General features: G+C 46.1%; 2 protein-coding genes across 8 annotated transcripts in view; one reads left to right on the forward strand and one right to left on the reverse strand.

The window, feature by feature from the left end:
* Positions 1-23546, reverse strand: part of Rpl12 (ribosomal protein L12) — a 1083577-nt gene that overhangs the window by 981852 nt on the left and 78179 nt on the right. The window lies entirely within an intron of this gene.
* Positions 1-23546, forward strand: part of Garnl3 (GTPase activating Rap/RanGAP domain like 3) — a 146373-nt gene that overhangs the window by 64868 nt on the left and 57959 nt on the right. For all 7 annotated transcript variants that reach the window (XM_051166233.1, XM_051166232.1, XM_051166231.1 and 4 more), the window contains 5 exons: positions 736-810; positions 10910-11009; positions 12837-12955; positions 19864-19928; positions 20988-21051. In XM_051166233.1, coding sequence (XP_051022190.1) covers positions 736-810; positions 10910-11009; positions 12837-12955; positions 19864-19928; positions 20988-21051 — 423 coding nt within the window. The remainder of the gene's footprint in view (positions 1-735; positions 811-10909; positions 11010-12836; positions 12956-19863; positions 19929-20987; positions 21052-23546) is intronic.

Below are 23546 nucleotides of genomic sequence, written 5' to 3' on the forward strand. Positions count from 1 at the left end.
ACACGGGTGAAAGTACAAGGTAGCTGTCATAAGAGGTTGTATCCTGGTGTGGGAGTGAGCCTGAGTTAGAGGTGAGAAGCGCCCCCTGGGCAAATGTGTTCCTGGGCAAATGCGTTCCTGGGCAAATGCCTTTGAGATGCAGACATTGTTGGCGACCTTTGCTGTAAACTGCAGGTAGATTTTAAAAGTGTACATATACCAGTTCCCCGTGCTGCTTCTGAGAAGGCCGAAGGAAAACATCTTGCGAGTAGCTTAAGGACTGCTAGGCCAAGCTCCAGTCTCCTTTCTAGCACAGAGCTCCCTAAAGGCAGCCTCCTGGCAAGCCGCACACAGCTGGCCTTGAAAGGGCCACACTGGCCTTCCAGAAACTGTTTAAAACTGAATGAAGCACAAGCGCTTTCTCTGATGGCTGTGCCTTGAGTTCATGCCAGCCACTAATTGTTCTCTAGGCTTTCCTGGGAAGGTGGCTGAGCTTGGGGCTTGGCTTGGAGTTCTGCCATCTGCGAGCTGCCACTTGTCCACGTGTTTTGTGCATTAAGATTGTTTCCCAACGGACCATAGCTGTAATGTTTTTCATCGAGGTGGGACTTACTCTCAGACTTCCTAAGGCCTTGGGGCTCACAGTAGACTCTGCTCCCAGGCTGGGCCCACCAGCTAGTGTCAGTAGATGGGCCGCACGGGAACTCTGCCAATGGAGGCCCGCTACCTAACTGAACTTTCTTTCCCCTCCGCCAGCTTATTTCTAGTGATGCCGATGGAGCCATCCAAAGAGCAGGAAGATTCCGAGTGGAAAATGGCTCTACTGATGAGGTAAGTTACTGTGTCATCACCAAGCTCTTGGCTGTAGCAGTGGACAGCGATACCATGAGCACAGACGAGTTGCATAAACTGAGTCGGGAAGGGACAAATAAGATTTTTTTCCAGAGCTTTTCACAAAGCAGACATGAAGGGAAAACACCATCATGGAGTCATAGAAGATGCTGGTAATTCTACATGTCCTTTCAAAGATTGTCATAAAGTCAGGGAGACATATGAGATTGTTCTGCCCACAGCAGACCAGAGGGAAATCCACAGCCCCTTTAACAAATCTTGGCTTCTCTAAGGATGAGACCTCCTGCCTCCATCTCCTCAGAGCAATTGGATTACAGGTATGAGTTCGGGCAGTAGTGGGTATTGAGCTCAGGGTTTCATGCATATTAAGCAAGCACTCTGCCTGAGGTACATCCCCAATCTACAATGTAAACATTCAATATGTATATCTCATGGAGTCAGGGTGATTACAATATTTAACTGGAGCTATTTTAGTTTATTTATAGTGCTAAGAACAAGCTCAGGGCCTCACAGGTTCCAGGAAAGTGCTGTACCATTAAGCTGCCCTCCCTCATGACCCTGAACCTTTAAAGTTGAAGTCCTCACAGCTTAATGCAGGACACTGGGTATGCTCCACAGAGCCATAGAAGAAGGAGGCCTGGCTCGTCCCTTACGGGAGATGCTCTGAGGACTATGAGTCCCCTCTGTCTGGCAGTCCAGCTCATGAGACTGTTGCTGAGATGTGGGGCAGCATCAGGGTGTGGTAGGTGGCTTTAGGCTCAGACAGACCTGGATTTAAATTTCAGCCTACCACTATTTTATGACTTGGTGTCTCTGAGTCAATTTTCAGCTGACTAGGATAGAGCTCTGCAGCACCTGGCCTCCCCATGAGCAATCCTGTGTCTGTTCTTAAGCACAAGAATTTGCATAGTCCACATTGAGTGTAATCTCATTAACACATCCCACAATTACTAATTGTCAGGAGTTCTGTGACATCTTGATTCTGTCACCTGTCTTATTAGCTCACCCACTGAGCAGCTTTATGTCTCCTTCAGATGTGCTTGTCCTGCCATCTGTGTGTTCATCCCAGTTATTAATTAAAATGAGCATTGCCTTGGGTGGACCACTGGGGACCTCCCTCACTGCTTCCTGGTATATCAATTAGTTGATGGCAGAACAGAGGGGGCAGTCTTCCAGCCTTTTACACATTTACCTTTGTCAGCATGGGAAGGATTGTCCACAGTTTGGGGACATGAAAAGCCAGTTTGGAGGGAGAGCAGTTAAAAGCAAAGCGTGTGTCATTTGGCTAGCAGTTCTTTGGGGGCGAGGGGTATTAAGCAATGTTGAAAATAGGGGAAAACCTAGAACAACCTCAGTTTCTATCCTGGAGATTGGCCGTGAGCTACAGCAGAGCTGCACACTGGGATGCTTAATTGTAGAATTATATTCTGTTAAATGGGAAGAAGTTGGACTAGAGAAGAGCTCAGTGCGTAACAGGACGTTCTCTGCAAGCGTGAGGACCCAAGTCCTAATTCCAAGCACACGCGTCAAAGGCATGGCTGCGTGTGCCTGTAGGCCCAGTGTTAGAGGACAGAGGGGGGTAGATCCTGAGAGCTCACTGTTGGCCGGCCTACCTGAAAGCATGAGCTTTTGTTTCAGTGAAAGACCCTGGCTCAAATAAGGGGGGAGAGCAATATAGGTAAACACTAGAGGTCTCATTCTTGCTTTTACATGCAGACACACAAGGACACACACTGCATATGCACATCTTTTCAACACACCACACACACACACACACACACACACTACATATATACCCACACATCAGAAAGTGCAAGTATATACTATCACAGAGGAAATATTTAAGTACTGGACATGAAAGCCAGTCCAGGATAATGGAAAACACATTATGCAAGAACATTTCCAAAAGGGCAAATAAGAATGTAAAACTGTTTGTTTCTGGGGCTGGAGCAATGGCACAGCAGTTAAGAGCACTTGCTGCAGGGGACACAAATTTAGTTTCCAGTACCCACATCAGACAGCTCACAACCTCCTAACATCAGCTCCGGGGATCCATTACCTGTGGCTTCTGCACTCGCATGTAAATCTCCACACACCTACACATAATGAAAAATAATCTTTAAAAAATATCCACACTTCTGGGAAATGACAGTGAGAGGTCAGAAAGCAGTTGGAGGGCCTCAGCATCCTGCCTTCTTCTCTTCTATGAAGGCTGTGGGAGCTGTGAACTCATGATCCTCCTGCCTCCACCTCCCAAGTGCTGGGATTACAAATGTGTGCCACCAAGCCTGTAATTCCAGCACTCAGGGGGCAGAGGCTATTGGATCGCTGTGAGTTCGAGGCCAGCTGGTCTACAAAGTGAGTCTAGGACATCCAGGACTACACAGAGAAACCCTGTCTTGAAAAAAAAAAGAACTTGAACAGTTATTAACAAGAACAAAGTAGATCTAGATGTTCTAACATAGAAATTTTTTCTAGATTTTTCTCCCTTTTCTTTCCCTTCTTCCCTCCATCTCTCTCTTCCTTCCTTCTGTCTTTTAGTCTCACATGCCTCAACTTAGCCTCAGTCTCCCTGTGTGACCTAGGCTGTGACCTAGGATGTGACCTAGGCTGTGACCTAGGATGGACTTGAATTGATCCTCCTGCCTCTACTTTCCAAATGCTGGGATTACAGGCCTGTGCCACCACACCTCGTTCCTGTGGTTCTGGCAGTGGGACCCATGGCATGCTCAGCAAGCACTCCACCAACTGAGCTGCATCCCCAGGCCCCGGGGCATGGTTGGTTTTTTTTTGTTTGTTTTTTTTTTTAGATTCTTTTATTTTATGTGTATGGTGTTTTATCTGCCCATATTCATGTGGGATTCAGTGGGATTTCAATAGTGAACAACAAAACAAAAACACGACTGGGCGTGGTGGCGCACGACTTTAATCCCAGCACTCGGGAGGCAGAGGCAGGCGGATCGCTGTGAGTTCGAGGCCAGCCTGGTCTACAAAGTGAGTCCAGGACAGCCAGGGCTCTATTACACAAAGAAACCCTGTCTCCAAAAACAAAAACAAACAAGCAAACAAAAGTGTCAGTATGATATCTACCACTGCTGTGTATATGTGTATGTGTGCGTATGTGTAATATGTGAATTATGATAAGTGTGTGTGAACATGTAAAGTAAACACGTCTCTGTAAATACTTCACAAAGACCCAGAAGTATTATAGCCAACTTTGTCGCATGGTTTTCCGGGGTGAGATGTGGAGGGTGGGGGAGAAAACATTTTAAGTTTTGTTTAGTTTCACTTTTTTGCAATGAGCTTATATTTATGTTTACAATTGTAGTGCTTCAGTATTATTATTTTTATGTTGCTGTGATAAAGTTTATATATTATGGTTCCTGAGGAAAAGAGTGCGCAATGGCAGGAAACATGGCAGCCGTAGGCACTGTGCCGGGCACAGAAAGCTGAGAACTCACATCCCCTAACGAGGACACCAGAGAGTCAACTGGAAGTGGGACAAAGTTGTATAATCTCAAAGCTTGCTCCCAGAGACAGACTTCGTCCAGCAAGGCTGTTCCATCTAACCCTGCCCCCACCCCCACCAACAGTGCCAGTAACTGAGAACCAAGCGTTCAAATACCTGAGCCTGCCTGCAGGAGACATTTCCCATTCCAACCAACTGCCACAGTCATTTAAAACTAAAGAGAGAGTCTTTAGAAGAAAAAAGTCCAACCTAATGCATGAAATTTAAAGTTAGCAGTTTTTTTCTAACCCAGCTAGCTCCAAGGTAAACGAGACAGGAGCTTTAGCTTTATTCAGCAGGTTTCTATGCACAATGACTGAGCACTATTAGTCTAAATTATTATCTAAGCCAATCTAGCTGCCTCCCAGCCAAAATCCCCAAGGTGCTTGCATTTTATGGCTTTCTCCGATGCAGCTGTTTTCTTAGTCTTTCTCCATAACCTCTCTCGTGGCCTCCTTACCAATCCCCTTGCTGGAAATGAAGTCCAGCCCTATTCTCTCTCCTGCTCAGTTATTGGCTGATCAGTTTTATTGACAAATCAGAGAATAAATGGGAGCAATATTTACACAAACTTGAGGCAGGAGATTCTTAGAATAAACCTTACAAGGCCATATCCAGATTATAACCAGATATGGGGACAGAGCAATCAGCATTTGAATAATATGTGGATAATCTTTACATAGGGCATAATAACAGTATGGCAACACCAGCCTGCCTTGTCCTGGTGTTATCCCAGCAGTGTGGCCTGGGATGTGATGCTGGTTAACTATGCTCATTCCTCTGTCAGCCTCACTATGGGGAGGATTCTGAGCACTCACAGGCATAACATAAAACCTTGGTCTTATTTGTAGCCTGAGAATATATGAGGCATTCCTGCCAGTCAAATATTTGGAGACATTCAAGCAGAAAGAGAAGGAGAGAAAGGGAAGGGAAGGGAAAGGGAAGAAAATAAAAAATGAAAAAGAAAGATTCACAGGTTCCACCTAGAGTGCTCTGGGGAAACAGGTCAGAAGTACATGTTTCACCACACACACACACACATACACCACACACACACACACATACACCACACACAACACACACACACACACACACACACACACACACCAGGCTTGGAAGCTCCAGGAGCCTACCTGTGTTCTCTCACAACTCTCTGGAAGCTTTCTAGGTCTAAGGCCTTGACACCATGACACCAACCTCTATGGAGTTGGAGTGGCTGAGGCCCACTCCCTGGCCTGGGTGTCTCTTTGTTGGGTGGGTTGAGACCTGAAGCTGGCCAGTGTGCCCCAGCATCCTGCCTTAGCTGTATGGACCCGGCTGCATAATGGAAAGGTCTGTGGAACAGGAGTGCTGCCAGGGACTCAGGGTTAAAGACAAGTGAGAGATGAATCATGCAGAAATCCCCCAAACAGCAGAAGCCAATTCACTGCTGCTCCTGAGTCACCCCAAAAGGCTGAAACAAAGAGGAAACACCTGAGGTAATCATAGTTACCCTTTCCAACAAGGAGCGCATAGGCAGCTTAAGTACATTTATCTCAGCGAGCTGAGGACTAGCGTACTGTTCTGGCTGGGTTTGCAGACCCTGAGTCTATGAAGAAGCATCAGAGAGCCGTAAGATAAACAGTGTGTTACTGAAAAAGCAAGGAAGGGAGGACATGACGTGCTTCAAAGGCCAGTGTCACAAAAGACAACTCTGAAATGTTCTGAAGGGAATCCAAATGAGACACAGCCTGAAATGATCGTGTGCTAAAGGCGGGAAGTGTTCATCAGCTCTGAGTACGTGGACAAGTTCGGAATACAGATGATCATATATTGTCTCAGTGTTAAATGTATGGAATTGATAAAGCTGAATTGCAGGTCTGCTAGTGTAGCTTAATGGGTGAGTGCCTGCCTGGCATACAGAAGGATCAAGGTTCAAGTCGCAGCACCAGGAAAAAGGCTATGCAAAAAAAGACCCCTCTCCTGAGAAACATACACTGAGGTGCTTAGGGAGAAAGAGCTTTCGCTTGTGCAACTGAGGCTTCAGTGGCTCAGGGAAATACGTGTGTCCTAGATAGATGGCTCTGTTGGTACAATACTTGAACAAACATGACCTGAACCCAGATCCCCAGCACCTAGATGGAAAGCCAAGAATCACAACAGGCACCTGTAACCGCAGCACTGGTGTGGGGTTAGAGACAGATGAATCCTTGGCAAGCCTGGTCAATCTGTGAGCATCAGGTTCAATGAGAGACCAGGTCACAAGGGGTTAAGTAGATAGTAGCATCGACATCAGGCCTCCACATGAACACGTACACCTGTTCTTCTTTAGGTAAGCTTAAAATTACTTCCAAATAATTAATTATATATGTAGAAACATAGCTTTTGAGGAAAAAAATCTTAGGACAAAACAAGAAACTTTAGACAGGTGGTGGTGGTGCACCCCTTTAATTCCAGAATTCGGCAGGCAAAGGCAGGCAGAGCTCTGAGTTTGAGGCCAGCCTGGTCTACAGAGTGAGTTCCGGGACAGCCCTGGCTACACAGAGAAACCCTGTCTTGAAAAAAAGTTTTTAACTAGTGGGTTAAAATCCCAGGGCATTTTTTTAAGAACACAAGAGATAATGTAATGGCTATGATTTTTTAAAACAGAAGCAAAACCCATGTATGACTGAGGAGCTTCAGCCCCAGCTCTGCTGGTCAGCACACCCTCGAGCAGCAGTCAGTTTCTTAATAGACCTGTGTTGGTAGTGGTTCTAGACAAAGGCAGCTGGAAGGTTCTGCATGCAACTTGGCATTTAGAGCACTTGGCAGATGTCAGGATGCACAGAGCGATGGCGCAGACGGCTTCCTCGTCTGCTTTATGAGGCAGTGTGAGCCTAGAAGCATGACAGAAGCACATGCATAGAAAAGCCAGCAGATGCCCTGAGGCACAGCCATGACACCGCCATCTTTTTTAAAGTCCAGTGGTCTGTTCAGAGCATATACCATGACCTAGTAGGGAGGTTCAGAAACCTGAGGCGAGTCAGTGTCAGAAGAGCTATTGTGATGTAGCGTTCTCCTCCATTTAATCTGTTCTACAAAGATCTGGCAAAGAAAAATTTGGAAAGGCTCTTTGTAAATTCAGAATTGAAGAAAATCTCCATTTGATGAGAACTGATCACAACCACCAAGAAAGTCGTCCAGGCATGTCAGAATCACCGCGCATGCTCTGTACGGTCTGTTTCCACACATATGCAATGCAAGGTCCTCAGAGCTTCTCTCCAATAACTTGTAACACAGTCTCAGCCCAGCCATCAGGATCCACCTGCTCATTGTTTAATGTGCAGATAGAAAGAGGAGCTGGAGAGATGGCTCAGAAAATCAAGAGAACTAACTGCTTTTGCTGAGGACCCAAGTCCAATTCCTAGTACCCACGTGGCCACTCAGAACTGCTTGAAACTCCAGCTTCAGGGGATCTAGTGGCCTCTTCTGACCACAGTGGGCATCTGTACTCACATCACACACACACACATGCACACGCACATGCACACGCACACACACGCACACGCACATGCACACGCACACACACACACACGCACATGCACACGCACACACACACACGCACATGCACACACACACACACGCACATGCACACACACACACATACACACACACGCACACGCACACGCACATGCACACATACACACACACACACACACACACAAAGAAGTAAGTGACTCTTCTAAAAAATAAAATGGGAAATGACAGACTGTTCAATAATTAGGTTTGGGTGAGTTGACAAAGTATTAGTGCAAATTGATCTTTAATAATATATATCCAACAAAACGCTACACAGATGGCAGTGAAGTATGAGAGAACAGCTGTAATGTGGTAATAAGTAGCCTTATTCGTATGGTATGAGGAAGTCTTTCTAATACAACACTAAAACATTAGAGCCACACAGGGCAAATCTGAGAAATTTAGAACATCCCTGAAGCCAAAACTGCCATAAGAACAAGTTTGGAGTAAAAATGTAATTAGAAGAAGTGGTCTGTACTGTGTTTCAAAGGTTTCAAAAATGATTTTTAAAATACTACACAATGCCTAGGGAAACAATACAAGACATAATAGGTAGCCCACAACAAGACTCATAAATGCCCAAAACATATGAAGAAAGTGGGTTAAGGCCATTGTCATTTAAGTAGGTTAATTCTCAAGGGAATGAGCGCCCAATAAAAGAGTGAGTTCAACCTAAAAGAAGTGGGCCAACGAGATAGCACAGTGGGTAGGGATGCTGGCTGCCAAGCCTGACAACCCAAGCCAATCCTCACAACTCACAGAGTGGAGAGAACAAGTTGCCTGACTTCCACACACATACATATAGCGCACACATATGTGTCACACACACACACACACACACACACACACACACACACACACCACACAAATAAATAAATATAAAATAAGAAAGGATGGGAGAGGAGAGGTGACTCAGTGGCTTAGAGTACTTGCTACACAATCATGACAACCATGGTTTGGGTCCCAGCACCTACTAATAAGATTGGCACCCTGTATATGACAGGAGGTCACTGGGGCTCGCTGACTTGCAGCCTAGATGAGAAAATGCAAGTCTAGGTTGGGAGAGAGACCCTGCTTCAAAGGAATAATTAGAAAGTGATAAGAGAGAGCATCTTAAGATCCCTCCTCCCTGGCCTTTGCTCACACACCCACAAACACACATATAAATAAATATCAAGGGTTTTTGCTGTTTTGTTTTGTTTTTTGTTTGAGAATGGGTCTCTCAAAAAGCCCTCGCTGTCCTGAAGCTCATGGAGATCCTCCTGCCTCTGCCTTTCAAGTGCTGAGATTAAAGGTGAGGGCCACTATGCCTGACTTACCAGTTTTTAAATGAACATAGTGTTCAGCCTACCCACTATGCCAAGGAACACAAATATAAACACACTGAGCGTATACCCTTGAACTAGGCATGGTGGTGCACGCCTATAATCCCAGCACTCAGGAGGCAGAGACAGGCAGGAATGATAACAAATCATGAAATATGTAGGATTTCCTTTGCTAACTATGTTTTTACACACACTCTTCAGTGATATTACACTTAACAGCCCTATGCTAATTTGTTATGTGGACATAATGTAAGTGTTTAATGATTATAGTAAACAGTGTGGTTTACATCTAATTCCACATGTGCGTAATTACTTGTCCAGTCGATTCTTCAGAATACATTCTTAGGAGTTGAGTTGTTTTGCCAAGAGGTATGCTCTTACCAGGGATCTGCTGACCCAACCTGTAGGAGACTGATACATCTCAGTTCCAGCAGCAGTGGCTGAGGGCACTGGCATCCCTATACCCTTGCCATTTCTTCTTCACAGATTAATAGCAAAGATACATTTTTCCCCCAAGACAGGGTTTCTCTGTACTGGACTTTGTAGACCAGGTTGGCTTCAATCTCACAGTGATCCTCCTTCTTCTGCCTCTCCAGTGCTGGGATTACAAGTGTGCACCACCCCCACCCGGCCTCATTCCATGTGGTTAAGGGGAAAAAAAAAAAAAAAAACAGCATGGTGGCACATGCCTTGGGAGGCAGAGGCAGGTGGATCGCTGTGAGTTCGAGGCCAGCTTGGTCTACAAAGCAAGTCTGAGAGCCAGGGCTACACATAGAAACTTTGTCTTGAAAAACCAGAGAGAGAGAGAGAGAGAGAGATCGGCTGACCTGGGGGCAAGGTGTTAGTCAGAGTTCTCTGAAGCAACAGAGGTGATGGAATGAGTAGCTATCACAAGGAGACCCATTAGTGTGGCTTACACCATGTGCTCGAGTGCTCCAGTGATGACTGTCTGCAAACTGAAAAGTCCAGGTATGCTGCGGGAGGCCTGGAGGGTTTCTGGAGGTCACTGGTCTTCAGGGTTCAGATATCAGCAAAGAGCAACAACAGTGGCAGCGGCAGTGGCAGCAACAGGGTAGTTGATCCATCAGCAAGATGTAAAAAAGCCTTTTCTCTTGGGGCTCCTTTTTTCAGGCCTCCACCAGAAGGTGTCTTCTTCAAATAACCTAACCGAGAAAGCCTCCTGCAGGTGTGCCCAGTGGCGTGCCTCTTAGCTAATTCCAGCCATCATATATACAGAACATGAATGGCTGCCTTTTGATGGGGTTATTCGTTATGTTTGTTCATGTTTTCCACACCGACTACATAATTATTAAGATGCATTTGAAAATTCTACAAAGCAAATTAACTTAAGATGCTAAGAAATGCCCCCTAGATGATATGTGCTGGCCATGGGGTAGCAAGAATTGGCGCCCTAGGTATCCAGGTACCCTGATGCCATAGATCAGAGAAGGGAAAGACTTTACACCTGTTAGAGCTGGCTTCACTCGTTTTTATTTCTGCACCCTGGAGATTTCTAGAATGTTTCTGTGATGCGACATTCCGTTGAGCATCATTGCTGGTGAAAATATGTGGTTCCAGCCTGTATGTGTGTCCTTTTAATGGTGACATTTCTCCTTTCCTGGTTCTTTGTCTTCTGGTTTATCACTAGCTTCACGTTCTCTTTCTAAGGACACTTTTTAGTGACACAGCTTTGCTTTGTTTTGTACAGAATGCAGCTGCTCTGCCAGGCGCTTGGCGAAGAACAGACGTGCACTTAGAAAACCCAGAGTACCACACCCGGTGGTATTTCAAGTATTTTTTAGGACAAGGTAATTAAGCCATTCTGGTGACTGAGGGAAGAAATGAAGCTGGAAACTGCATAATTTCAGACACCCTTTATAAGTAAATGAAGTAATTCAAGGACAACAGTTTCAGGGCACTTTGAGTGAACGTCAGTGGTGAGCTAGCTTTGTAGGCTGAAGGCTACAACCCAGGGCTGTCTTGATAGTGGGTCACCCTGTTTGTGAGGAGTGTTGTGGGGCTGGGGTTTTATTGCTGTTTTAATCCCTGGTAAACAGGGAGCTAGCTCATCTGACTAAATCCTTCAAGAGATAAGAATTCAGGATGGAAAAAAAGGCTTTAACTTCACAAGGTCACGACCTTATCTATATGAGTTCTAAGCCTTTAGTTTGAGACCATGAATGAGGACAAAGTTTCCCTGAGCAACCTCCTGGCCATAAGACTGTGGCTTTACCCTATTCACTTAACCAGTTACAAGTATGTAAGCACCACCAGCTGTCTGGCACAGCAGTGGGGTACAGTGCAAAGTGAGCCATGTGCCCTGCCCTCGCAGAGCCTACAAACATGGTTCTGCTCTCATTAGCTTAGAACTTGGACTTGGCTTCTCTGTCTGTAAAACGGGGCTGTTCTAAACCAAGCTTCCAGTGAGATGGACAAGAACATCACAGAACTCGGTGCCTAACACACACCAAGAGGCTCAAGTGCTCATCAGTTTTAGACTGTACATTTAGAGAGAGCACATGGAAAGATGGAGAGCAGGTAGGTGTGTCACTAGTGCGAGAGGGGGCTGGCTGAGAATGGAGGGAAAGAAACCTATGTGAAATTTGAAATGGCAGAGAAATGCCGTGGGACATCCATTATAGAACACGATGCTCGAGCCAGGAACTGAGTTGCAGGGCTCAGAGGGTCAGAGTGATTGCTCTGCGACATGAGGACCTGAGTTCAAATCCTGAGCCCCATGTAAAAAAAAAAAAATCTGGGCATGACTGAATATACCTGCAACACAGCACTGGAAAGACAAACATAGGTAAATCCTGGGAGCTCACTGGCCAAAATGGAGACTTTGCAGTAAAGCTGAGATCAACAGGAAGTACCCTCTCTCGGCTTCTTAAGTGCACAGACAGGCATGCACACCAACACACCCATACGTGTGCAACACACACACACAACAATGTGCTGCACATAAAAGAAAAGAAAAACTGTTGCAGTATTCTAAAAAGTTCCGGTCTGGCCAGGAGGGTTTATTTAGGGCGCTGGGGGAGTATAGTTGCATTTACAAAGAAAGAAATGTGCTAGTCATCTCCCCGTGACTGTGCACGCAGCGCCCACAGCACTGGCTTTACAGCTAAAGGGTGGCTGTGAGTTCGAATGCCACCAGCATCCAAAGAGGTAATGCAAGCCTACCTCAAACTGGTTTAAACAAGAAGGAATCAAACCATAAAGTTTGAAGCCGACATAGTCTACATAGGAAGTTACAGATCAGCCCGGGAAGGCCCTGTGGTTAGTGGCATCAACAGTTCAGTGATGTTAGCGGCCTGGGTTCGTTTTTTTCTGCTTCCCAACCTCAGTGTGATGGCTTTGCCCTCTTATGACCATACAATGGCCGCAGCAGTTCCACACATCGCTTGACACTACAACATCCAGAGGAAGGGGCTGTCTTTAGAGTGGGAAGCCTTTCCGAAAGGTTCTTGGCAGGTTTCTCAGCCTGTCTCGGCCAGCGCTGAGTCACGTGTTCACTTCTGAACTACTTGCTGGCAAAGGGATGTGGGTGCGTGGCCAGTGGTCAGTTCCTACCCAGGCCAGCACCTGGGGGCTGAAGGAGCCGGCTGGGTCCTCACTGCCTGCCTCTTCTCCAGTCCATCAGAACTACATTGGCAACGATGCAGAGAAGAGTCCCTTCTTCTTGTCTGTCACCCTTTCGGACCAGAATAATCAGCGTGTCCCTCAGTACCGTGCAATTCTGTGGCGGAAAACAGTGAGTACCTGACTTGCACTTGTCCTCTGGTGTTACCTGATCGGCACACATGGCGGGAGGGCCTTGGCGGGTGACTCCTGTAGATAGTTCAGAAGTCACTGTTCTGAGCTGCAGTCTCTGAGCTCTGGCTAACAGCAGCTTCTCCGTCTCTAAGCCAAGGTCAGACACAGCCACTTCCTAAGTCTTGGCCTCTGGGAAGTAGCAGTGTGCTCTGTAGGGCATAGTTCATGACTCTTAGCTATTACTTATGTTGTTGTTGCTGTTTTTCAAGACAAGGTTTCTCTGTGTGGCCTTGGCTGGCCTGAAACTCACTCTGTAGACCAGGCTGGACCCAAACTCAGGCAGAGAGTCACCTGCCTCTGCCTCTCAAGTGCTGGGATTAAAGGCAAGCACCACCACCGTCTGGCTACTTTTAGGGTTTGTTTGTTTGTCTGTTTGTTCTGAGACTGGGTTTCTCTGTGTAGCCTTGGCTGTCCTGGACTCACTTTATAGACCAGGCTGGCCTTGAACTCACAGCGATCCACCAGCCTCCACCTCCCAAGTACTGAGATTAAAGGCCTGCGCCACCACACCTGGCCCTTTTAGGGTTTTTTAATGACGATGGTGTTTTTGTTTCTGTTTGGAGGTTGGAGGGTAGGATATGGAGGTTTTCTTGTTTTTATTTAAGATAGTCTATTAATCCTGGTGATCTTCAAACTCCCTCTGTAGACCAGGCTGGCCTCCAACTCACAGAGATCTGCCTGCCTCTGCCTCCTGAGCACTGGGATTAAAGGTGTGCACCACCACACCCAGTGTGTTTATTTTTACTTAATGGTTAGTTTGTTTGTTGAGATAGCGTCTCACTTTGTATTCATGAGCTTGCTATGTAGACCAAGTTGGCCTCAAACTTCAGAATCCTCCTGCCTCAGCCACCTGAGTGCTGAGACTATAGGAGTACACCACTACACCCAGCTAGCCTTATCTATTTTTATTTTTTTAATTATATTTTTATAACTTTATGTGCATGAGTATTTTGCTTTCATGTATATCTGTGTACCACATGTTTGCCTGATGCCCAGCAGGATCCAAAGGGGATGCCAGATCCTCTGGAACTGTAGTTACAAATGTTTATGAGCCATCGTGTGGGTGCTGGGAACCGAACTTGGGTCCTCTGGAAGAACAGTCACTGCTCTGAACCACTGAGCCATCTCTCCAGGCCTGACCCTGGCTATTTTAAGTAGTGAATGCTGTGGACTGGCCCTCCTTTTGGTTGTATTGGAAGAGCAGATGACTGTTACCTGGCTATAGCTGTATGGTGTCCCCAGCATCAGCCAGCCACAGCATCCAGCTGCTCTTCTGGAATTTGTTTTAGGGTCCTTATGTGCTTTCATTATATCCACTTGCTAAGCTGATTCATAAATGTTTTTCTATTAATTCTTGTATTAGATTTTTTCATAACATTTTCCCATTATTTTCTTCTTTTCGTATTATTTTCTAGGATCATTTTTACACACAGTATGATATATGATACCTTTGTAAAAGCATTATGTATACACATATACACCCATATACCTACATGCACACATACATATACACACCCATACCCTTACACACCTACATGAACATATACACGTACACACACCCCTATACACATACATGCACACATACATATACACACCTGCACCTCTACACACCTTCTCGCACACATACACACCCACACCCCTACTCACCTACATGTATATATATATACTCACACCCCTACACACCTTCACGCACATATACACACCCACACCCCTACTCACCTACATGCACACATACATATACACACCTGCACCCCTACACACCTAAATGCACACATACACACCTATATGTATATTTACACACTCACACCCCTACACACCTTCATGCACATATACACACCCACACCCCTACTCACCTACATGCACACATACATACACACACCCGCACCCCTACACACCTACACACATACATACATATACACACTTACACCCCTACACACCTACATATATAGCAATATAGTAATGACTTTAAATGACCTAGAAAGAAGGGCCGAGGATGTGGCTTTGTTGCTAGGATGCTTGCTCAGCATACATGAAATCCTGTGTTCAATCCCCAACACTGCATCAACCAAGTGTGGTGGCACCTACCTTTAACCCCAGCACTTGAGAATTGGAGGCAGGAGAATCAGGAGTTAAAAGCCATCCTCATTTATCTGCTAAATTTGATGCCATTTTGGGATATCTCACAAAGGAAAAAGCCAAGAAAAAAATTTTAGGAACCACTACTAGTCAACAAATTATGATTAGGTATTTCTAAAATAGTAATAAGAATAAAACCCAACCTTTATTGTGCAGTTACTATATGCTAGATCAGTGGCTCTCAGCCTTCCTAATGCTGCAGCCCTTTAATACAGTTCCTCATGTTGTGGTGACCCCCCCCCAACCATATAATTATTTTGTTGCTACTTCATACCTGTAAATTTGGTGCTGTTAAGAATCGTAGTGTAGGGGCTGGAGAGATGGCTCAGCGGTTAAGAGCACTGACTGTTCTTCCAGAGGTCCTGAGTTCAATTCCCAGCAACCACATGGTGGCTCACAACCGTCTATGATGTAATCTGATGCCCTCTTCTGGCCTGCAGGTGCACATGCAGGCAGAGCACTGTATACATAATAATAAATAAATTTTTAAAAAAGAATCATAGTGTAAACATCTATGCTATCTGATGGCCTTAGGTGACCCTATGGTTGAAAACTGCTGTGTTAGATACATTCTTAATTGTCCAAGCCTCAATAGCTGCTATTGCAATTACAGAAGTTAAATGGCCTGGCCAGAGACCCTCCCAGTAGATGACATACAAAGTGTATCCCAGGGCTCAGTGACCCAAGCCATCACCACTGAACATAATTACTTCTACACATAAATCTTTGACTTATGGCGTCTCCCCTCGGTGTCCTCACCATGTCACATAGGCACCTGACACATAGTCACAGCTCCAGAAGTATGTGTTGACCAAACAAACAGATGACACCAGGGCCCAGCTTAACAACTCTGTGTGCTGCTGCCTCCGTTTAAGTCAACTTCTCTAGTATTTTCAGAAAATTTTTCTGCTTTTGAAGCAAATTTAGTGTAAAATCTTTTTGGTGTTACTCATGAGCTTAGTCCCAGCAGAGGCGTGTTCATAATAGGGGACTTCAGTGGGACCCAGGCTTGCAGGGACAGGTGCTGTCCACTGACTCAAAAGAACCAGAAGGACCAACACGTCCCCTCCCCATGCCACCACCATAAATGGGGCCATCAGCCTGCTACCAGCACGCTTACATGATGAGCAGAGCCATAAAGAGTCTAGGAGACCTGGAGGGTGGGTGCGCGTGTGTGCCCAAAGTGTAGTCTCTGCCCATTGTCCCCCTAGTGAGAAATGACAGTGCCTTCATCCAGAGCCCCTTATCTTCTGCACCAGGCAGGTGATTTTCTGGCTCTTGTTTTATTTATTTAATTTTGGTTTATTTTTGCTCATTACAGCATCCCAGGCCCTTTGCTTTCAGGGTCCTCTTTGGGAAGACTGTCCTTTTGGGCAAAGAATTGGACTTTCCCTTTTCCTGCTCCTCTAGCAGTTGATATTTAGGTCTATGAGGAGAGGGTTGAGGCCTCATGACAGAAGTTTACACACAAAATTAATCACACACAGTAGGATGCATGCCCTACCCCTTGACTCTGGTATAGAACTGGTTGGTCCCTTCTGGATTTTTAGGTCACAGGAAAGCTTGTGTTCCTAAATTCCATGGGTCTTAGTGTTTGACCCTTGTGAAGCTCCTCTTTGGCTCAATCTCAGGACTCTGCTAGCCTCTGGACCTCATCTCTACAACTCACCCCAGGGCTCACCCCTGCACGTCATGGCCTTAGGCCCATATCTGTATCCTGCCAATCGTGCACGCTGGCAGCCACTGCTCTTCACGGTGTCTCCCCAGGGACCACCTTGGCCTCAGACTCCTGTGAGAGGTCTTGCCTGGGAAGCAGCATCTTGCCCAGTGCCACATCTGCCATCAGGGCTCACGGAGGGATCTCCGCAGTGTTTCCCCATGCCCTCAGAGCCTGGCGTCTGACCCCTTAGCCCGCCTTTCTTCCTCCTTTCCTTCCTTCCCACTCTTCTGCCTTTCCTGGATGAATTTACTTGATATCCCATCTTTTTCTGGACAGTCACCTATGTCCTTATCTTAGATGGTTGCTGGCTATTCAGGAAGGGGGAGGGTGGGACAAAGGCAGGTGAAAGATGGCTTATTTCCATTTCTGAAGCAATTGTCTGTGTTATGTATAGACTGTGGGTAGCACCCTCAAGGGAACAAAGCCAATGAAGGTGCTGAGACCCCAGCAAAGGGGTCAGGGAGAGCTTGCACCAGGAGAGCCAAAGGATAAACGCTGTCGGCACTGGCTGCTGAGTATCTAGACAGAAGGAACAAGAACTAACAGACAATAAGTAGCTCTTTGTGAGGCTACTTGGCCACTATTAGAGAAGTGCAGAGGTGAGATTTCAGTCCCCAGATCATTGTGAAAGCAGCCCAGGGCTGGCCATCAGGAGTATTAGTCCCCTTCCACTGAGACATGTCCATGCCTTCATCTAAAGCTTTCCTATAGGTCCTAAGTTGTGGGTCAACAGCAGGTAAGTGTTTGCTCCTAGCTGCAAATGGGAATATTGAAGGGAGGTAAGAAAAACAAAGCTGAAGTGTTGACAGAGGCCAGTTACTAAATTCCAGTAACTGCAAGCCCAGGGAGCCCAGGAACTGCACAGTTCTGAGGTGGGACAGTGTCCAATGGAGGGACATCCTGTGGATGTGGGAATGCCCAGGCCTGACTCAGGTTAAAACGCAATTAGGGTAAGTAACCCTGCTGTAAGCGGTCCTGTCTGTGAGTCTGGGCTTGGTTTTTGAGGTGTTGGGAATGGAACCAGGGTAAAGCAGGGTAAAGCAGGTGCTAGCTATGTGCCCAGTGCTGTGCTGGATGCTGGCTAAACACATAGTGAAGATTTTGATATAGAGATGACTCAAACTCACCGTAGAAATTCCATCCAGGTAATTCGGCAGGTGAAAAGAGGAGGATCAAAGCCTGTCTGCTCGGAGAATCATCATAGCACCCTCTGGGAGTCTCTGCAAGTGCACACATACACACTCACGCATGCATGCGTGCATACATGCATCATTACACGAACCAGGTAATGTCCAGCTTGTACGTCTGAATCTGCACAGTGCTTGCCTCTGGTTGCCTGATAGGTACAGACACAGGCCTCCGCTTATGGCAGTCGGTGTTTCCACCAGAAAATGCAGAGGGGTTTCATTTGAGTATTGACTCTAGAGAGCTAAGCTTTGTCAGGTGGTAGGGAAGAAAGCCACAAGTCCAGAGTCTATAAGCCCTGGGCTCCTGCCCACATAGTTACTAATGAAGGTGTTACTGTCACCTGTTGGCCTTCCTGTGTGGATAGAAAAGTGTCCTGAGACACAGGAGCCCAGGAGCCACACAGCTCTGAGAGGAGGCCTCCTCAGCAGAGGCATTGCAGCTCCCAGGAGAGGGTATCCCCAGCTGTGTGGAAAGAGCTCTCATGGCCTGTGGAGGAGATGGGAGAGTTGGGTCTCTTGTATATTGGTCAAATGTCTTCTTTACCAACAGAGATTACAGGCTTGAAAAGGCAAAGAAACTCTACCCCCAGGCCCTTAATCTTAGCTTGGACAGACAGGTTGGTAGAAGTATCCCACAACACACAAAAAAATAAGTATTTACTTCTTCGCTCATTTCCTGCAAAAATGTCCCAGCCCTCTCTAGTTGTTTACGATGCCAGTTTTATGATTTGCCAGAGTTACACAGAAGGCTTTAAATAGGTACTGTTTGATGAGCTCATCGCTCTCTGTGCACAGCAAGCCCTGCATTAGTGGCGGTGAGAGAAGACATCAGCTGATCTGGGCTGGGTGGTCTGGACACAGGACTATTCAGGCAGCTCCTTGCTCCTATTCAATAGATAAGAACTTATCCAAACCCTTCCAATGATTTAGTCACAACGGGTTCTCATTTTAAAATGAGAAAGTGGCTTTAACTAAGCCAGCACAAATAATGTACACATTAAAACCTTGCTGGAAGACTTGGATGGTTTCTAATTAAAAGGTCTTTGACCTGGTTACAGGTACTTGAGTCTCATTGAACAAATGGAGACTTTATGGATTTTATTTTTTAATCTTATAATCTTTGACCCATATCTGACTTTTAACTCAGAGACCAGACAAGTCCCCTGTGAGTGGGTTGGGATGGGATGGTCCTTGGGTTTCTGTTAGTCCAAGATGATAATAGATGTGGAAACAGGAAAGGCCTCGGTGTGTTGGCTCACACACATGGAGGCTTCAGACCATGGCTGGCTGCCCGTGCTCTGTGGCCTGTGCTGAGGCAACCCACACACTTCACAGCAGGATCAGTGGAGCTAGAGGACGCTGCTCACCTCACGGCTGCTGGGAACCAAGAGGCCAGGTTTCTACATCCTATTTGAGATCACACCACCCCCATGACATGAGACCTCCCACTAGATCTAGCTCTTCTAAGCATCCAGCACCTTCTAATGGTGCCACAGACTGGCAACACAGCCTCTAACACGTGGGTGCTGGGTGTTTTGTACCCAGACTGTAGCAGGTGGCTCAGCTGTCCACCATAGAACCAAGAGCTGAGGCACAACGTGGTGAAGGGCAGAAGTGGGCACAGGAGAAGGAGGGCTGTGGTCAGCTGGAGCAGGGTTCCTTTTCCCTACATAGGATGTTTATTTCCACACACTTAAATAAGGCTGAGAAAGAGTAGGCCTGGCACACCACAGTGAGCAGGTGTAGGTCTTCCGAGGTGAAGGGTGCCAGACTCATCGCTGATTGATGCTTTGATTCTTCCAGGGTACGCAAAAAATATGCCTTCCCTACAGTCCCACAAAAACGCTGTCTGTGAAGTCCATCTTAAGGTGAGTACCCAGGGCCAGAGGCCCACAAGTTGGAGGCCTGTATGGATTTGTGTGCTCCTGGGGCCCTGCAGTCGCGTTCCATGATCAGCACGCCAGGCACTTTGTCAAGCCGGGAGTTCTCTCCCAGAGTCGTCAAGGCAGCCCCACCTGACAGGTGATGAAATGGAGGTGCAGAGAAGGAAAGCCAGGGTCTCGCAGCTAGCATCCTGCCCGTTGGGTTATGGATCCCAAGCACCTCTCTATGCTGTATTCTTTGCCTGCTGCTATGTTTTGTTTTTTTTTTTTCTTGTGTTCACTTGGATACTCTGGCTTTAGAAAGAAAATCAAGAAATCATTTTCATTTTATTTTCATACTTTGAAATAGAAACTCAGATGTCAGCAGAGGCTCCCTGGGGGTGGGGGGGGGTGTGCTTTATTCTTCACTGAGCGGTGGCGAGTGAAAAGAGTGGTACATCTGGCTCCTGCCCTGGCTTCCTACCTCGCTCTCATCTCTCTCCAGGCCTAGGGAAAGCTGCCACCCAGATAGAGCCTGTCTCTCTGGCCTCAGATACAATATTGCACCCTACAGACAATAGCTTCTTTGTCCGACACTACTGCAGCTTTCCCAGCATTTTCTCAGTGACTCTAACTCAGCTGCATGAAGCTGACCTACAGTTGCCTCCATGCCCTGATGAGGAGTCAGGGTAAACCACAAGATTTAAGCCTGGATCTCTATGGCTCTGGGGTTTGGAGGGAAGTGGTATTTATATACATATATGAAATTGTCAATGACAGAACAATAAATAAGTCAAAAACAATGTGGGAGATTAGCGAGGATGCTTGAAAGAGATGTCCCCAATGACTGCCGCTCTCTCTGCGTGAGTGTTCTGAGGGGACGGTCACGCCTGGCAGTTGGTGACATTGGTGGATTCGCTCATTCTTCCTTCACTTGTCAGGTGCTTCAGAGACTCCACCATGGTTTTTCTAGACAATATTGTCTACCTGCTCCAGAGAACTGTGCCTTACTCTCTATTGCTTCCGTCCCGGCCTCAGTGGCTCACTCTGTCTGCTCTGTTTCAGTGCCATGAACCTGGACAAGTTTGAAAAAGGCCCTAGAGAAATTTTTCATCCCGAGATACAAAAGGTAAAGGAAGCTATGGGGCTTCGTAACTTAATGCGTGGGTTCAACCTCACCTTGCCAGGACAGTAGGGCAGGCTACCCAGGGAGAAGGAAGTATGGCATTGTAATCAGGGTCAGATTGTCAGGTTTAAATATAAATATATATATAGGAAACACATTATATCACTAATCAGTTATACCCCTGCTATGCAGCTATAATTAATTTAGCTCTGAAAACTTAGAAACTGTAGCCATCCTCACTAGGATGGTAGTCAACACTGGCAAGGCTGTTGCAAGGAGGAAGCTGGAGAGGCAGGCTGGAGCTGTGTTTAGGAGGCAGCAGGGATCTGTGAGCAGAGTGAGGCAAATGAGTTCATTTGTGGGAAAAATAGCTCAAATGAGATGTGGGAGACTGATCAGAGCGTAAACATTTTTTTTTCTGTATACCTTTAAGGTAAGCTTTCAAACTGAGGCCATTCATTGCCTTATGACTTAGCTTAACACAAACATACAGAGTTGAATATTCTCATGCCTTTGCTTTCATTTAATTTGTGAAATACTATTTGTTTTGATTATGGGGACCAGGATGGTAGAAGGAGAGAACTGACTTCTGCAAGTTGTCCTCTGATTTCCACATGTGCTCCAAAGTACCTGTGTGCATCTTACACACGCACACGCCAACTAAATAAAGCAAAAATAGGCAAACAAGGGGCTGAAGAGATGGCTGGCTCAGAGGTTAAGAGCACTGCCTGCTCTTCCAGAGGTCCTGAGTTCAATTCCCAGCAACCACATGGTGGCTCACAACCATCTGTACTGGGAGCTGATGCCCTCTTCTGGCATGCAGGCGTACATGCAGGCAGAGCACAAATAAATAAATAAATACATCTTTTAAAAAATAAACAAACAAATAGTATTTGTACCCTGATAGAATAAACTCGGGCAAAAACTAGTGCGTTAGAATAAACTAAGCAAATTTAAGCCATGCTATGCTTAAAGTGACTATAGCAACGTTAAAAACAAATTCAAATTATAAATATATTAGTAGCAGTATGCGTTTAGTACTTCATAATACAACTTGGATTTTTTTTTTAAATATAGGCTATCACCACATGGCCCAGGCGACCCTAGAACTCATTCTGTAACTCAGGTTGACTTCAAGTTCATGTTTTTCCTGTGTTAGCCTCTGGGGTGCTGAGAGTAACAGGCATGCACCCCCAGATCAGGCTATGAGAGCATTCCTAGTTCTTTCTTTCCAATTACCTCTACTAGCCCCACTCAGAAGACCCTACCCCAAAGACCTGGGGGAACTCTCTGTGGTGCCCTGTCTCTCGGCTGCTGTGCTAGCCCATCCTAGCTGCCTCTCTCCACAGAGTACGGATGACCAGACGAGAGTCAGCCTGCCCATTGAGGTCACCATTCTGTGCCTGCTTTCTATCAAAAAGCTATTTCATACACTCCTATAATTGTGTTTCTGCTTTTTCCCTCTCAGCAAGGAACGCTCATGAGCCTTCCTGGCCAGCTCCCAACAGTTACGACATCAGGGCTGCTGCCCAGCTTCTGCACATGACCGTTAGAGACCTGATAGTCAGGGACCCACAGGATGATAGAAGCTGAACCAACCTCATTATGAGCAGGAATGTGGCTGGTCCTGTTAAAATGATTCCACTCTGCTTCTGCTTGCTACGATGCAGTGACATTTTTCTTAACCAAAATCCTTCCAGGAGCAATGTGTGTGATTAGTTGGCTTGTGGGAAAGTGGGAAAGTGGGCATCTGTGCATTATCTTCCTGCCTCTCAATCACTGTTGATTCTAGGTAGCTGGAGCTAACATTCCTGATGGCCAGGGATCATCTAAAAACCAGAACTAAATCTGAATGTTTAAAGCATTTCTTGTTTTGTCTTGTTTTTAAGTACATGTAAAATTGTACACTTTTTTTTTGTTTGTTTGTTTTTGTTTTTCGAGACAGGGTTTTTCTGTGTAGCTCTGGCAGTCCTGGACTTACTTTGTAGACCAGGCTGGCCTCGAACTCACAGCGATATGCCTGCCTCTGCCTCCTGAGTACTGGGATTAAAGGCATGCACCACCACTGCCTGACAAATCATGCACTCATAAATCTAATGTTTGTTTTATTTTTTTAAAGATTTATTTATTATGTATATATTGTTCCTCCTGACTGTACACCTGCGTGCCAGAAGGGGGCACCATATCTCGTAGATGGTTGTAAGCCACCATGCTGGTGCTGGCAATTGAACTCAGGACCTCTGGAAGAGCAGTCAGTGTTCCTAACCTCTGAGCCATCTCTCAACCCCCATGTTTGTTTTATTTAACTTAATATTAGCAACAAACTAGTGATCAGAATCCAAACTCCACAAAGACCAAACCAGGAGCTGGCACAAGTTTGAAGACTGATTTCAGATCCCAGAGCCCACTTAAAGCAGTAGCCATAATCCCAGCACTCCTGCAGCAAAAGGAAAGACAGAGGAAGTCTTCAGAGGCCTGTGGGCCAGCTAGTCTGCCAC

This window comes from Acomys russatus, chromosome 24, assembly GCF_903995435.1.
Source record: "Acomys russatus chromosome 24, mAcoRus1.1, whole genome shotgun sequence".
NCBI lineage: Eukaryota > Metazoa > Chordata > Mammalia > Rodentia > Muridae > Acomys > Acomys russatus.